This window comes from Schistocerca nitens, chromosome 11 (genome assembly GCF_023898315.1).
Source record: "Schistocerca nitens isolate TAMUIC-IGC-003100 chromosome 11, iqSchNite1.1, whole genome shotgun sequence".
NCBI lineage: Eukaryota > Metazoa > Arthropoda > Insecta > Orthoptera > Acrididae > Schistocerca > Schistocerca nitens.
In genome coordinates, this window is record NC_064624.1 from 46,545,605 (window position 1) to 46,562,248 (window position 16,644).

General features: G+C 40.4%; 1 protein-coding gene across 7 annotated transcripts in view; it reads right to left on the reverse strand.

Moving 5' to 3' along the window:
* LOC126213285 (zinc finger protein 665-like) overlaps positions 1 to 16,644 on the reverse strand; it is a 115,413-nt gene that overhangs the window by 97,690 nt on the left and 1,079 nt on the right. For all 7 annotated transcript variants that reach the window (XM_049940952.1, XM_049940946.1, XM_049940948.1 and 4 more), the window contains 2 exons: positions 15,928 to 16,015; positions 19 to 81 (listed from right to left, as the gene is read on the reverse strand). In XM_049940952.1, coding sequence (XP_049796909.1) covers positions 19 to 81; positions 15,928 to 15,999 — 135 coding nt within the window. In that variant the 5' untranslated portion in view covers positions 16,000 to 16,015. The remainder of the gene's footprint in view (positions 1 to 18; positions 82 to 15,927; positions 16,016 to 16,644) is intronic.

Genomic DNA, 16,644 nt, shown 5'->3' on the forward strand with positions numbered 1-16,644 from the left:
TATAAATTCTAAAATTACCTCTTTATTCACACCCTCCTCCAACTCTTCTTTTACATTCATGCTGCATGCATAATCTTGGGCCTGTGGCAAAAATAACAAACTGTAATAAGTACTTTTAAGCAGTCACAGTCCTCCCACATTATATAAAATGTATCACACAGATAAACCCCAACCATCACACTACTTTATAACTAAATAGTAGTTATTGTTAAGTGTTCTCTTTTGAGTTCAAAATTCTGAGTGACGAGTTCACTATGGTACACTTCAATGGGAGGCAGCAAAAAATTGTAAGACTGATTAATGACAACGCCTTTGAAAATTCATTATGATCTTTCATTTCAGCCTTTTCCCTATGCTATTGTTTTCAATCACATTTTCTAGCTTCATTATCTACATATGCATATAATGGTAGTGTAATGAATTAAATAACACAGCTACTACCAGAAACAATGACTTCAATGTTGTTCATAAAGTCATACAATACAGTTTACACCAACTGTGTGGGGGAGCAGAAACTGGACTGTCAAGTGCCACATCACTCATACTACTTTTATGATCAGAATAATAAAATATCTAGAACAGTTACATCAAAACCTTGTTGCACTGAATGCTTATTTATGATAAAATTATTAAACGCACACACCCTACGTTGGCACACTACTTAATACTACTCTAACTTCATGAATTCCTTTTGGTGGGACAAGCACGTTTCTAACAGAACAAAAAGAGAGAGTAGGCTACAGGCTACACCAGTCCTATTCTGTGGATCTGAACTATGGGTTTTACTTGCTGATCTCAAAAGAAGACTGAAAAGATTATTTATGGAATAGCACCAGCATATCAAGACTGAAACACCCATAATGTCAAAGGAAGTGCTGGAATGAGAACAAATGAAACAGTGATAGCATAGGAAGAAAATCATTAAACTGATATTGGGATCTGTTGAGGATGTTGGATAATTAGCAGCCAAAGAATAATTTTTTATTGGAAATCATCGTACTGATAGAAACAAAGTAGACCACTTAACTTTCAGAAAGAGTATATCGACAAAATAATGAAGCAAAATGGTGTACGCAAAGAAGATGCCTTGAAGAGAGATGCTGGGCAAAAGATAGAAAGAATACAGCAACATCTTATTAATTGATCTTTGTATTAATTAACTGCCTACAATAATAATAATATACTAGTACAAATAATGATCATTATGATTTTATTATTATTACTATCTGAGGCATGATGGGCTACCTCTTTGAATTCCCATCCTGCACCTGGTGATGTCACTTCTTTGGCTTGGAGCTCGGGGCGCCATGGGGCACGATAAGAGCCATGCAGGGTACATCGACAGTATTTGCCATTCAGCCACAATTGACAGAATGGAGTGACTAACAGCCCTTCAAAAGTTCTGTCAAGTTAATAATTGCAGGCACAGGTGTTAATGAAAGACAGTACATTGGTGTGGTCTTGGCTATCTGTATTTGCTATTTGATCTTCTCTGTGGAAGTCACATTATGCAACAAGCTTTCTCATCTGAAAAACTGCCCTATTTCAGTTGTGTTGCATGACTTAATACCTTGTGGCATTGCCTTGGAAGGGGTTAGTGTAGTGTCTAGCAACTAGACAAGCTTGTTATTGTTATTCAATTCCCCATGTTCAGCAGTGGATTCGATGATTTGGTAATCCTGAATACTATTTTAAGTGTGACCATGTTTAGCCTTAGACAGAGTTTTTGATGAGAATCATCTGATGAGTCCACTGATCTACCCAACTATCGTGGCCGTGCAGTTGTATTAAGTGAGAATGACAGTGGAATTTAGATGCTCCTTAGTCTGCTCCAGTTTTCTACTGTTGTGGCACACTTTGATTGTTTTGGACTTGGACTTAGGGCATGCTTATCATGCTGTGGCTGTTAACATTGCCTCTGTATATCAGCCTCAGGGAATTCACCACTGCCAGCTACCGATAGGCTGCCTTCACTCAAGTTACGTAAATCACTATTCGAAATTCGTACTAAAATTTTGTACATTTTGATTTTTGGGGGTTTGTTGGGTCGAGTGCCTTTCTTGTACATACTGTCGAGCACTGTTAGAATGGTCACATGCTGATCATCTCTATGTGAATCACACGTCACATTCAGATGTCATCCAGACTTGTGAAAACATAGCCTGTTGGTAAGTAACAGGCACATTTGACGCTCAGAGACTGGAACAAGCAAAAGTGTGTAAAACCATCAAGTGTTACTGAGCTCTGAATGTTTTTCGTGTTCGTTCAGTGGCCATTTGTGAGGTGGAGAGTGAAAGAAATTTATTCCGTCTCAGGGTGAGTTACTGCTTACCAGATTTAATTGTTCAAGTGTTTGTTATTTTAAAGTTGTCATGAAGTGAGCTTTTCTCACCTGTTATTTATTTACTGCTACAAGTAGGTTCTGACTACTAATTACTGGTTTTCCTTTTTAAAGGGTGTTCTTGAGCTGCTATGCATGCACATTCACATACTGAATCACTTAGGGATTTTCTACAGTATGCCTTCATAGAATTTCCACTGTGTCTGAAGCCAGTTATATCGATCTGTGCACACTCATTCTCTTGTTAATTACTTACCTGCTCACTGGTGCAAGATTTAAAGAGACTTGCTCTGTCTGTCTGCCTGAAGGTAGCTCTAGAAATCAGTGCACCTGTTTACTTTATTAAATTATCTAGATGCACTTGGAGGTGTATTTTAAGAATTTCCTTTTTCTAGGGGTCCCGAGGCAGCTATAAATTGCTCTGTCTTCCAGTATAGCTATTCAGTTTTAACCTTTGAGATGAGTTATGCTTCTATGTTGTCTTAAAGAGCCATCTGTTTCCAGATAATTATTTGTTCATTTGTTGAAGCATTTTCTCATTTGCGGTTAGTGAAGATGGAAATTTTGAATCTAAAATCTAAGAACTGGTGTCAGACACAGATTTAGTCGTTAACTATTGCCTTATTTAAATTGTCACTAAACTAAGGTGTGTAATGTCTTAAATTTGAAAGTTCGGAGTGGTGTTTGTAATCCTGCTAATGTATCTGACTTTAGTTATTTTTCTTAAACATAAACATTTTAATAAACAATGAGGACTCATGTGAGCCCCAATCCATCCAGTCCTTCCACTTAATTTCCCCTTTTCCTGCTGGATGTTTGGTTGGTAACAGAGTATGGTTATTTTCCTGGAAGTAAAGGGGGAAGGTGTCATACTGTCATTCACCATGAGGTGTGTGTTTGCAAGTATCCACTGCGGAACATGGGGTCCCACAACTGTCCCAGTTTGTCCTCATTGAAAAATCAACAGTTTATCTACGAATTAAAAGTTTGTCAGCTTCCATGTAAGGGCGGTGTGCCCAACTTGTGGACGATCCCTTGGTCATTAGTACCAACTGCACCATGGAGGTATATGTTGCACTAGCTGCCTGAGCTCTGGCCATGACAATCTTGTCAGAATGTAGTGTGCTTAGAAAGTAGTCAGCCCCATCATAAGCAAATACATATAATTCAGGCACAATTGATCCATTGGGATAATCACTTGTGCGGTATTGCACAATGTAATCTTGATTCTGAGCAGATTACATTAGCTCTGCAGTTACACGGACAGCTGCCTTTATTTAGACAAATTAGGAGCAATAGGTGGTGAACAAGATTCTACCACCAACATATAACTGCTGGAAGTAGTAGGAATGCTACGGACACCTTTAAAGACCTCAGGAGAATTCATTTGGGAAATTACCATACCAAATAATGTTACTGCTGCAAGCTATAATGGAACTTACAATGTAGAATTTAAAGACAGGTAAAATCCATCATATGGATCATGGTCAAATTTATGTTTCATGCTGACACTTTGGCCATCACTGACAATGTTGTTGTTCAGACGCTGTACCCCGTGTTAAGCCATGTTTTCAATCGAATTTTACATGAAAGTGCAACATCAAGGGAGTTGTAAAAATCAATTATTGGCCTGAAATTGTCACCTCATTAAGAGGCTACTCAGGCATAAACATTTTTGGCTATTGCAGTTTCCTCATGAACCTTTTCCTAGGTTCATAGATGAATGCATATGACCATTCCATACCTGGAATTGCAAGTCACAGAGATACAAATACTCAATAATATATTACAGAAAATGCGACCACAGGACTGTTCATGGATTACCTTTGCTAATAAATGCACATATTTTACTGAATTAGAGACTTTGGTGTCCGCTATTGAAGTCCGAGTTTTGCAGACCAGCAGTGATGGGGGTTTAAGTGCCATTATCAGGATGGGGATTGAGATTCCAAGTAATTTAAAAGGGGACCACCCATAAGGAAAAAGTGTAGGATGTGTTTCCAGTGTAACAAAGAGGGGCATTTTGTATGGCGATGTCTGGTTACATGGAAGGAGAATCAAACAGCCGACATCACACAGAATGGAAGAGGCACGGTAGTGTTCTACTGCCTAAGGGCTGGATCTGTGCCAAGTCGGAGGTACGGGAACCCCTGCCTTATTTTTGGGTACAACTTAACCAGGAACAAATGTGCACCCTCCTCAACTCTGGTAGTTCGGTTTCTCGTTTAGATTATCTGTGGCATTTGAAGTTCCGCCATACCTGTGAATTGCCTTGTTTGCATCCGTCCTCCCAATGTTGAGCTCTCACTGGGCACATGTTGCCTCTGGTTGGCTAAACTGAGTATTGGAAAATTTTCTTGGTCTGTGAAGTGGATAGTAACTAAAAATCTTTCAGTGAACTTAATTTTGCAGTGTGTTTTTGTAAGTGGTAGTGGGTTTGTGCTAGTTTGTCAAGGCAGGGTTGTTTATTTTAAATTTAACCCAGCTGAAACATTCACATTGTGCTCCTGTCACGTTGCCACAGGAATTCATAGTGTGTTACCGCAATGTTTGCCATTTCAGCTCAGTCACCTTCATCCAGTAGAGGTGATGCTGGTACAGGAAGTTTCTGATCGGTTACCACAGATCTTAACTAACAGATTGGACATCACCGATAAAATCCAGTACAAGATTAGCCTTACAAATGACATTCCAGAGAGGTTTTCTCCATCAAGGATGATATGTATATGTACTTTGATTAATAATGTGTTGTTCAATGCGGTCATCATGCCCTCAACTTCAGCCTATGCTTCTACCATATTCTCAGTATCTATGGGTAGCAGTGGGGTGTTTCATCCTGTTGTGGGTTATTGTGCAGTTAATGAGAACGTAGTTTTGGAATCTGTGCCACTTCCCAATCTGCATAATTCTTTTACTTGGTTCAGTCAGGCTCAGTATTTTGCTGTCCTGGATCTCAATCTCGCATATTATCAGATCATGTTAACAGAGGATTCCAAGTATATTACTGCCTGCTGTACAGATTGGAACCTCCACAATTTTAACAGGGTGCCCTTTGGTTTTTCAATGGGAGTTACCATTACGTCTTGCCTTCTAGATTGTGTTTTTGGTGATTTCACGTTCAAGTGTGTCTCTAATTACCTAGATGGCATGATTGTTTACAGTTCTAGTCTGTCTGAAAACCTGCAACATCTTGAGGCAGTTCTGGTTTACCAGAGGGAGGTGGGACTTACTGTAAAACCATCTAAAATGACACTGGCACATAGGTTTCATCCTTGGGACATCTTAGATTCACTGATTGGATTGAAATTGACCAGGAGCATACTAGTGATTTGCGAAAATTTCCAGCTCCTAGAAATAAGAAAGCTGTGGCACGGTTCATAGGCATGACAAATTTTTTTCGAAAGTCTGTGCCGAATTTTATTAAATTAGTGGGGTGCCTTAACGATTTAAGAAATTTCATATGGGATGAAAGTCATCCAGAATCTTCTGAAGCCATTAAGGTGGTACTTAGTAACCCACTAGTATTAGCCATACCCAATTTTGAGCTCGTGTTCTTCTTGCAGATGGACATCTAATTCTTCTGGAATAGAAAGTGGTAGCTGTCCTCCTGCAGGAACAGAATGGCAGGGGAGGCGTTGCGTGTTGATGTCCAATAGCAATGCACCTTGGGAACTTTCACCTGCAGAGATGAAATATTCTATGTATGAATGGGAAGACTTGGCGGTTCTCCTTGCCCTTAAGAAATTCAGATTTTATTTTGAACACAAGGAATTTTGTTTAGAGACTGACAATCAAGCTCTTAGTTGGGTTTTGGCTCATTATTTCCATACTACCCTCTTAGGCATTTATAAAACTGTTGTCAAGATCAGACGACACATCACCTGGTCCTCCCTGTATAAGCAAGCCTGGAGGTTGGTGGGGTCAAGATCACTCAACATGTCACCTGGTCCTCCCTGAATAAGGCTGTCCAGAGGTTGGTGGAGGAGTGTGAGAGCCATAAGGGAGCTGAGCCCAACTTGAATTCCCTCAAGTGGCTTTTAGAGTCTACCCAATAGGAATGCCTGATGGATTAACTTTGTATGGATTATATAGGTCCACTTCATCAAGTGTGTGTGTGTATTAGGCACCTACTAGTTATCATGGATGACTTTTCTCGTTTTTTTGACAAATTCCGAGCAGAGAAATGACATTCCTGGCAGCTGGCCAGCATTTGTTATGAATTTTTTCTGTTTCCAGGCCACCGAGGATGCTTGATAGCTTCTGTTTCCCAGCTATTTGTGAGGTTCTGCTTTGACAATGGAATTAAAGATGTGACCACAATTCCTTTTACCAGCATACTTTGCTGACCAGGTGAACTGCAAGTTGAAGGCTGTGCTTATCTTTCACAACAAGGCTCAGACAATGTGGCTCAATTTTATCTCTAACACTGCACAACCCAAGTCCCTGGAGGCTGCTCCAGCATCCCTTATGTTAGCGCATCCAGTCAATTTTCCTCTTGTCAACCTGTAGTGAATCAATGATTTGCTTCAAGAACAAGTCACCCTAGCAGTAACACAGCACAACTGGAGCCAGGCTAGACCTAATACCAAAATTGCCTGTCACAGGTTATCCATCTGTTACAGTCAGGGGCTAAACGGTTCATTGGAAAGGCTGGGGACACAGTGTTAGTCCGAAACCCTAATATTGCTGAAAAGGGGTACTTAGGGTTCGATAGCAAGATAGCTCCTCAGTTGTTGGGACCCTGTTAGATTGTCAGGGTGGTGAGCTCAGCAAACCTCCTGGTTCTGAATTTATAGATGAGTAAAGCCTCACACATGCACATTATTCGTATCAAGGAGAGGCATACATAAAGGGCTCCTTAATGGTGGGGAAGGGGGATTTTGGTTTGATGGAGGAGGCTGAACCACGGTGGGCTCCCTCTTCGAATTCAAGCCCCATGTGCCTGGCAGATGTCATTTCTCACAGCTCAGAGCTCGTGGCACCAGTGGGCATTGTGGAGGAACAATGGGTGTAGAGGAACAGCAGTGGATCTCACGGGCAGTTGGTGTCTTGAAGCTGGACTGGAGGGTGAACCATGCAGGGCTCGTGGGCAGCTGTACTGTTTAGCCGAACTTTATGTGGCAGTATCATTATACCATCACAATCATTACAATAAAACAATCTTTTTTCAATAATGGTAACTGCCATAGGCTGATCAGCCCAAGATTATCATCACTCATCTAAAAGCTGGTATGCACACCTCTGGCACAGACAACAGTAGGGAGACATAGTGGCACGGAAGCAATGAGGCCTTCATAGATCACTGGAGGAAGTTGGAACCATATTTATACAATCAGGCCACCTCATTCCCATAAATTCTGGAAGGGGAGATGATCTCTGACGTTATGTTAAATCACATCACAGATCTATTCGACCAGGTTCAGGGCTGGCGAGTTGGGTGGCCAACACATCAATTGGAACTCACCACTGTGTTCCTGAAACCACTCTATCATACTCATGGCCTTGTGAAATGGTGCATTGTTTTCATGAAAAATGCCACACTCAATGCAAATACTTTCAGAAAAGACTTCCTGACACTTAAATGTATACTCAATGGGAAACATGATCGTCACGAAGGAGTGGACCTAACATGAACCATGGACTGTGGCACTTGTAAGGAGGCTTGCGTGCCTCAGCGATAAAGGTAGTCGTTCCGCACGTGCAACCCCAATGGAGGGGTATCTGTTGTGGGGCCAGACAAACATGTGGTCCCTTAAGAGGGGCAGCAGTCTTTTCAGTAGTTGCAGGGGTGACAGTCAGGATGAATGACTGATCTGGTCTTGTAACATTAACCAAAACAGCCTTGCTGTGCTGGTACTGTAAACGGATGAAAGCAAGGGAAACTATAGTTGTAATTTTTCACGAGGGGATGCAACTTTACTGTTCATTAAATGATGATGGTGTCCTCTTGGGTAAAATATTCCGGAAGTCAAATAGTCCCCCATTCAGATCTCCAGGATGACATCGTTATCAGGAGACAGAAAACTTATGTTCTACAAATTGGAACATGGAATGTCAGACCCTTTAATCAGGCAGGTAGGTTAGAAAATTTAAAAAGGGAAATGGATAGCGTAAAGATAAATATGGTGGGAATTGGTTAAGTTTGATGGCATGAGGAATAAGACTTCTGGTCAGATGAATACAGGATTATAAATACAAAATCATATAGGGGTAATGGAGGACTAGGTTTAAAAATGAATAAAAAACAGGATTGCGGGTAAGCTACTTTGAACAGCACAGTGAATGCAGTATTGTAGCCAAGATAGACACAAAGCCCACTTTTACCACAGTAGTACAAGTTCATATGCCAACTAGGGCCCCAGATGATGAAGAGATTAAAGAAATGTATGATGAGATGAAACAAATTATTCACATAACGAAGGGAGACGAAAATTTAATAGACATAGGGGATTGGAATTCAATAGTAGGAAAAGGAAGAGAAGGAAAAGGAGGAGGTGAACTTGAAATGTGGGTAAGGAATGAAAGAGGAATCCGTCTGGTAGAAGTTTGCACAGAGCACAACTTCATCAGACACTATGTGCTCAAAAGCATCGGGCCACCCCCAAAAATTTACTTTTTCATATTTGGTGCATTGTGCTGCCACCTACTCCATATCAGAGACCTCAGTAGTCATTATACATCGTGAGACAGCAAAATGGGGCACTCCGCGGAGCTCATTGACTTTGAATGTGGTCAGGTGATAGGGTTTCATTGGTTTCACATGTCTGTATGCGAGCTTTCCACACTCCTGAACATTCCTACGTCCACTGTTTCTGATGAGATAGTGAAGTGGAAGCATTAAGGGACACATGCAGGACAAAAGCATACAGGCCAATCTTGTCTGCTGACTGAAAGATACGGCCGACATTTGGAGAAGGTTGTAATGTGTAATAGGCAGATATCTATCCAGACCTGAAAGAACTGGCAGAGGATCAAGTAGCCGAGGCTAGTAGAAATCCTTGGGTAACAGAGGAGATACTGAATTTAATAGATGAATGGTGAAAATATAAAAATGCAGTAAATGAAGTAGGCTGAAAGGAATAAAAAGTCTCAAAAATGAGATTGACAGGAAGTGAAAAATGGCTCAGCAGGGATGGTAACAGGGCAAATTTAAGGATGTAGAGGCATATATGACTAGGGGTAAGTCAGACACTGCCTACTGGAATACTGAAGAGACCTATAGAGGGTCTATACAAGGGCGATGCACTTGCAGGCAATATTTTGAAAATGGAAGAGAACGTAGATGAGGATGAAATGGGAGATACGATACTGCGTGAAGAATTTGACAGTGCTGAAAGACATAAGTTGAAACAAGGCCCTGGGAGGAGACAACATCCATTAAAACTACTGATAGCCTTGGGACAGCCAGCCTTGAAAAAACTCCGCCATCTGGTCAGAAAAATGTATGAGACAGGCAAAATACCCCCAGACTTCAAGAAGAATATAATAATTGCAATCCCAAAGAAAGCAAATGTTGACAGGCATGAAAATTACCGATCTATCAGTTTAATAAGTCATGGCTGTAGAATACTAACATGAATTCTTTACAGTCGAATGGAAAAACTGGTAGGTGCTGATCTCAGGGAAGATTAGTTTCGATTCCGTAGAAACGTTGGAACACGAGGCAATACCGACCCTATGATTTATCTTAGATGATAGATGAAGGAAAGGCAAACCTACATTTCTAGTATTTGTAAACTTAAAGAAGCTTTCGACAATGTTGACTGGCATACTCTCTTTCAATTCTGAAGGTGGCAGTCGTAAAATGCAGAGTGTGAAAGGCTATTTACAATTTGTACAGAAACCAGATGGCAGTTATAAAAGGGGAAGAGTGAAAGGGAAGCAGTGGTTGGGAAGGGAGTGAGACAGGGTTTTAGCCTATCCCTGGTGTCGCTCAGTCCGCATATTGAGCAAGCAATAAAGGGAACAAATGAAAAATTTTGAGTAGGAATTAAATTCCAGGGAGGAGAAATAAAAACTTTGAGGTTAGCCAATGACATTGTAATTCTGTCAGAGACAGTAAAGGGCCTGGAAGATCAGTTGAACAGAATGGACAGCGCATTCAAAGAGGGATATAAGACGAACATCAACAAAAGCAAAACAAGGATAATGGAATGTAGTCTAATTAAATTGGGTGGTGATGACAGAAGTACATTATGAAATAAGACAATTAAGGTAGTAGATAAGTTTTGCTATTTGGGGAGCAAAATAACTGGCGAAGGTTGAAGTAGAGAGAATATAAAATGTAGTCTGGCAATGCCAAGGACAGCATTTCTGAAGAAGAGAAATTTGTTCACATTGAGTATACATTTAATTGTCAGGAAGTCTTTTCTGAAAGTATTTGCATTGAGTCTATCCACGTATGGAAGTGAAACATGGATGACAAATAGTTTAGACGAGAAGAGAACAGAAGCTTTCGAAATGTGGTGCTACAGAAGAATGCTGAAGATTAGATGGGTAGATTATGTGACTAATGAGGACACACTGAATAGAATTGGGGAGAAGAGGAATTTGTGGCACAACTTAACTATAAGGTGGCGTACAAAATGTGTTACCAATTGTTTCTTTTACAGTTTACGCCGCACATTAGATACTCCACTGGTATCTCTACAGCAGTACCATGAGTTACGAAATGACATGAAATTCACGATACCGCCACTAGGAGACTAGTAACCAGCAATGGCTGACAATGGAAGACTGACGACACAGCAACGATTGGCAATTGTGTTACTTTTTCATGAAACAAAAAGCCTTGTTGTGACTCAGAGGCATTTTTGACAACAGTTTAACACACGATGGGTCCCTTGCAAGAAGACCATTCACGAGTTGTACGACAAATTTGTACAGGAAGGAACAGTATTGGATCCGAAGTGACCTCGGCCTAAGCCTGTTTGTTCGCCGGAGAATATTTAAGCAGTACAAGTTGCTGTACAGAGAAGTCCCGGGAAATTGTGTAGAAAGGCAGCAGTGCAACTGGGAATATCCAGTCGCTCCATTCAATGCATTCTTAAAAGTGGCCTCCACATGTACCCATACAAGATGGCCTGTGCACAGAAGCTCACTGAAGAACACAAGCAGCAGAGACTACTGTTTGCTCAGTGGGTGGAGGATAGGGAAGAAACTCTCAACAACGTTCGGTTTTCAGATGAGGCGCATTTTCATTTAGATGGTGTAGTTAACAAACAAAATGTACACTTTTGGGCCACTGAAAACCCACAAGTGCTTCATGAAGGACATTATGCTCTGAGGATTACAGCGTGGGCAGCACTTTCCAGTCACGGACTTACTGGACCCTTTTTCTTTGAAGAAACTGAACAGCGAACGTTATTTGAGCATGCTTCGCAATAGATTCATTCCACAGCTTCTTGCTACTGCCTTGCCCCTCAACACACACTGATTCATGCAAGATGGAGCAAGGCCACATACGGCAAACACTGTGTTGGAGTTTTTACACGAGCATTTCGACATGCGGATCATTTCACTCAGGTTTCCAGGTCGCTTCAATGACGGACAAAATTGGCCCCCAATAGTCCAGACCTCAATCCATGTGACTCTTTTCTTTGGGGGTACCTAAAGCAAAAACATTTCCTGAAATGTCCACGTGATTTAATGGAGCTCAGAAGACTTATTCTGTAAGCTTTCAGTGAAATTAGGGAAGAAATGTGCTGTAGGGTAGTCACTACCTTCAGTATTCCTTTGAAGTTAGGAAACGAAATGGTGGGCATATTGAGCATGTACTGAGTTAGAACAAATCTCCATGGACGACTCTTCATTATAGTGCATGTTCCTTTCAGATTGTATTGACAATAAAGTTTATATTCAAAAACAATATGGTAACACATTTTGTGCGCCACCCTATAGAAGAAGGGACTGGTTGGTAGGACAGGTTCTGAGCCATCAAGGGATCACCGATTTAGTATTGGAGGGAAGGGTGGAGGGTGAAAATCAGAGGAAGACCAAGACATGAATACACTAAACAGATTCAGGAAGATGTGGGTTGCAGTAGTTACTCGGGGATGAAGAAGCTTGCACAGGATAGAGTAGCATGGAGAGCTGCATCAATCCAGTCTTGCCACTGAAGAGCACAACAACAACAGAAGGGGTGGATGTGCTTTGCAACCAGTTTACAATACTTCTTTTGTGACACAGTGCCTCACACGAGCTCCACTGGACCCATGGGTGCCCACATGGTTGTTTCCCAGAGTATAATGGAGGCCCCAACAGTACAGGAGTCAAGAGGCTGTTCCCCTTGTGGGTGACGGAAATGAACCCTCCCAAAGGCACGATGAAGGTATCAGGATTCATCAGACCACGCAGTGCTCGGCCACTGTGCCAACATCCAGCGCCAATAGTTACATACCTATTTCAGTTGTTGTCGATGTCATGGCATGGGTCATCAGCGGCACAGACTCATCATTAGGAGTGTTTGGAGCATTGTGCATTCAGACACAATTTTACTCTGCCCAGCATTAATGTCTGATGTTAGTTACACCACAGTTTGTTGCCTGTCTTGTTTTACCAGTCTGCCCAGCCTATGATGTCTACAGTCTGTGATGAGGAGTACTTGCCCAACCCTATAATGTCTGGCCATGGTCTCACCTTTGTTTTGCCATGTGTTGAAGACAACTGCCACAGTACTACTTCAACACCCGGCACACTGTGCAGCTTCCAAAACGCTCATACCAAGCCTTCAGGCCATCAAAATCTGCTCTTGGTCAAACTCAGATTGTGCGCATTTCCTATTTTACAACAAGACAAGATGCTCACTGATACTCCATGCAACGTGTGTGTGTCTGACGAGAAGACAAGGTGAGATGCTATTGCCTGGATGAGTTTATGCTGATAGTAGATCAGTGATCATAATGTTTTGGCAGCTGTGTATATGGATTTAGTATTATGACTTCCAAGTGGATGCTCGGCAATGCCAAGGGAACCATTCTGCAACATTTGAGGCAATTGTAAAATGCATCAATTTATTACAAGGGTGTGCCAGAAAATAATGCCTCCCAAATTTTGATTCTGCTCTTAATATCAGTTGTCATGCATATGGCACTGTTGATGTTACCACTTTGCTGACACAGTATGCAGCACCCTCCTGATGAACAGTTCTGAACTGCAGGGTGTAACGTGTGTGTGTGTGTGTATATCATCATGTGTGGATGGATATGTGTGTGTGTGCGAGTGTATACCTGTCCTTTTTTCCCCCTAAGGTAAGTCTTTCCGCTCCCGGGATTGGAATGACTCCTTACCCTCTCCCTTAAAACCCACATCCTTTCGTCTTTCCCTCTCCTTCCCTCTTTCCTGATGAGGCAACAGTTTGTTGCGAAAGCTTGAATTTTGTGTGTATATTTGTGTTTGTTTGTGTGTCTATCGACCTGCCAGCGCTTTTGTTTGGTAAGTCTCATCATCTTTCTTTATATATATATATATATATATATATATATATATATATATATATATATTATTTAACTGTGTCAGCACGTGAGAAAACCCTCAGACAACAGAGCATCAATTCAAATAGTTCAGCCACATGTGGAGCACCCTCTCCTTCAGCATGGCAATGCCAGACCATACACAACTTTTTTTTTTTTTTTTTTTTTTGCACCTGCAACAGTCTGACACCTTTAATTCATTATTATTGATCATCCTCCATACTGACCCGGTTTGAGCCAATGAATTTTCAACTGTTTGCAAAACTAAAAGAACACCTTCAGGGACTTAACTTTGATAGTGATGAATTAGCGGAGCGTAGGTGAGGCTGTGGGTCTGCCAACGAAGTCAAGCATTCTACAGTGACGACATCAACAACCTGGTGTCTCACTGGGAGGAAGGTGTTAAGTGCCATGGTGACTATGTTTGAAATAAATATACAAGCACGAAGAATAAATATGTTAAATATTAAGTTTGTTTTAATTAAAATGCTTCAATAATTTCCGAATAGAAATTTTGTGCCATTACTTTCCAGCATGTGCTCATGCCCAAAATATACACCAATTAAAAATTAACATTTAATTAATTTGGCAAAGAAGGTGGCTTTCAACTGATACAATGTTAAGGTCATAGGGAAGTTCAGTTCATCAACTAACACAGCACACAGACTATGAGAAGACTTCTTGTAGGCAAAAAGTTGCGTTATGGGCACCATTTGGATGTTTTGGTTAACATTAGGTTGTGCTACTGATCAATTTGTTACCATATCCTTTACTTAGCTTTCACATTTCTAGACTTTGTCAGCTCACAGCCACACTGCCACTTTTGAACATAGGCTAAGCCTTGAGATGCACTATGAATCAGACTCCCACTACAACTAATGTTACAAGGGGGGAGTGGGTCTAGAACCACATTTTAACATTGTAGCCTTTGAATAGTTCTCCAGTTTAGGTCCAAGGTCAATGACTCTTCAAATTGCTTTTCATTTACATGACGTGTGTTGTGCATACATATCATTCTGTATGCCAAACCATTATTACGTCAGCGGTGAAAGCCAAAGACTGAACTATGTTGGGTCTAACCACTCTTTTACTGTATTTAATAAAATTTAGTATATTTATTTTCCTATCATTTCCTCACAGTGATTGTTTAGGATTACTGTTGTGATAATGCTTGTCAAATGAATTGCAAACTGTTCACATAGTTTGTATAATCTATAATGAAGTACTCACATATATTCAAATGCAAATGCTGCATTAATGCTATCCCAGTAGTTCTGCAGTTGCACTCAAGATGGATGTTGAAACAGATTTTTTCAGCACAGATAGTTCACAAGTAGTTTGCGTGATTGTGTCAGTGCGCTCAATTCTCATTTGCAGGATGAAAATACTAGTGGCACCAAGTGAATTTGTTTGCTGCTGATAGGTGAATACCCTACAACTGGTTGCACTACATCAGATTTCAAGTGACATGTATATGTAAGATTATTTACACCAGTAACTGTAACATTGTGACAGTTTCACAAACAATATGCATAACAATGTGCAGCAAATGCAGAAAGTGGTTATGAACAAACCTGTCAATATTTGATGTGTAGCCCCATGGCTTCATCAAAACTTTGCTGCCAACATACAAATTCATTCTGCTGTGTAACAATTTATGCTTCCATGTGATATTTGTCTGAAATTTAACTTTACTGCTGACAGTTCTACTTACATATGGTTCACATATTCAAAGTAAACAAAATGTACTTCTCAGATCAGTGACCATCCGAATGTCACTTCAAAACTTTGTCATTCAAAAGAAGTGTATCAGAGCAGAATATACCCACTTTATGGCAACCAGTTTATCAGTATAATTGGGTTGTGCATTAAAAAAGTTTTCCATGTTTACTAAACATTAAATTGAAACTCTTGCTCAATTCTATGTGAGGTTTAATACAAGGCTTATTTCAATGTACTGTGCAAAATGTCATATTTAAGACAGTAAGTTCATCAGTTTAGTAAACCGAATTATTCATGTTTCCAGCTGTATGACATCAATTGTATGTATTCACGCATCACACTGCACACAGAAATTAATGAAACCCTGTTAAGAAATACAAGTAAGCCACTTACTATGAAGTGTAACTCAGTTTGTACTTCATGAGTTTCCTCTTTTTTTATCCACTTAGTTGGCTCCTGGTCCATGCTTCAGTTCTACAGTCTGAAAAGAAAAAGCAATCAGATAAGAAAAGTTTCTGGACCACTCAGTTTCCGTTTTTACCATGAGGTATAGCTCAAAGGCAGTATTTTCACTCATATATTGCGTGCAGTAAACGGGTGATTACACAGGAAACAGATTCAAAGTGGCTGAGGAAAAGTGTGTTCATTGATATAAACTCATTCACATTTTGCAGGTCATGAAGAGTGAGAACAATCATAAAATAACATGCAATGGAAACTGAGCATTTAAAGTTGCTACTGCTTCTTTGTAACACTGGCTCATGGATACCATCCTGTTGTGACAATTATGGAAGATGTGTAATTTTGTGTGCATGCATTAACTTCAGCATTACAAACAATCACAGCAGTCAATTGATTGCAGCGATATTACTTAATAACATCAAATATTTCATTCTATACTTGGTTCATTGTGTTAATTTCAGTGTGATAGAGACATGAAGAAAATCCGGACATACGGATTGTTTATCAGTGAATATGCATTTTCAACATAGGCATTACCTTGAAACTTACTTCATCTGTATTCATTCACGGATGTATGCTCAATTTACAGGAAGCGTCATCATTTTAGAATCTTTACCTGCTATTAAAGGAAACCAATACCTGCACTGT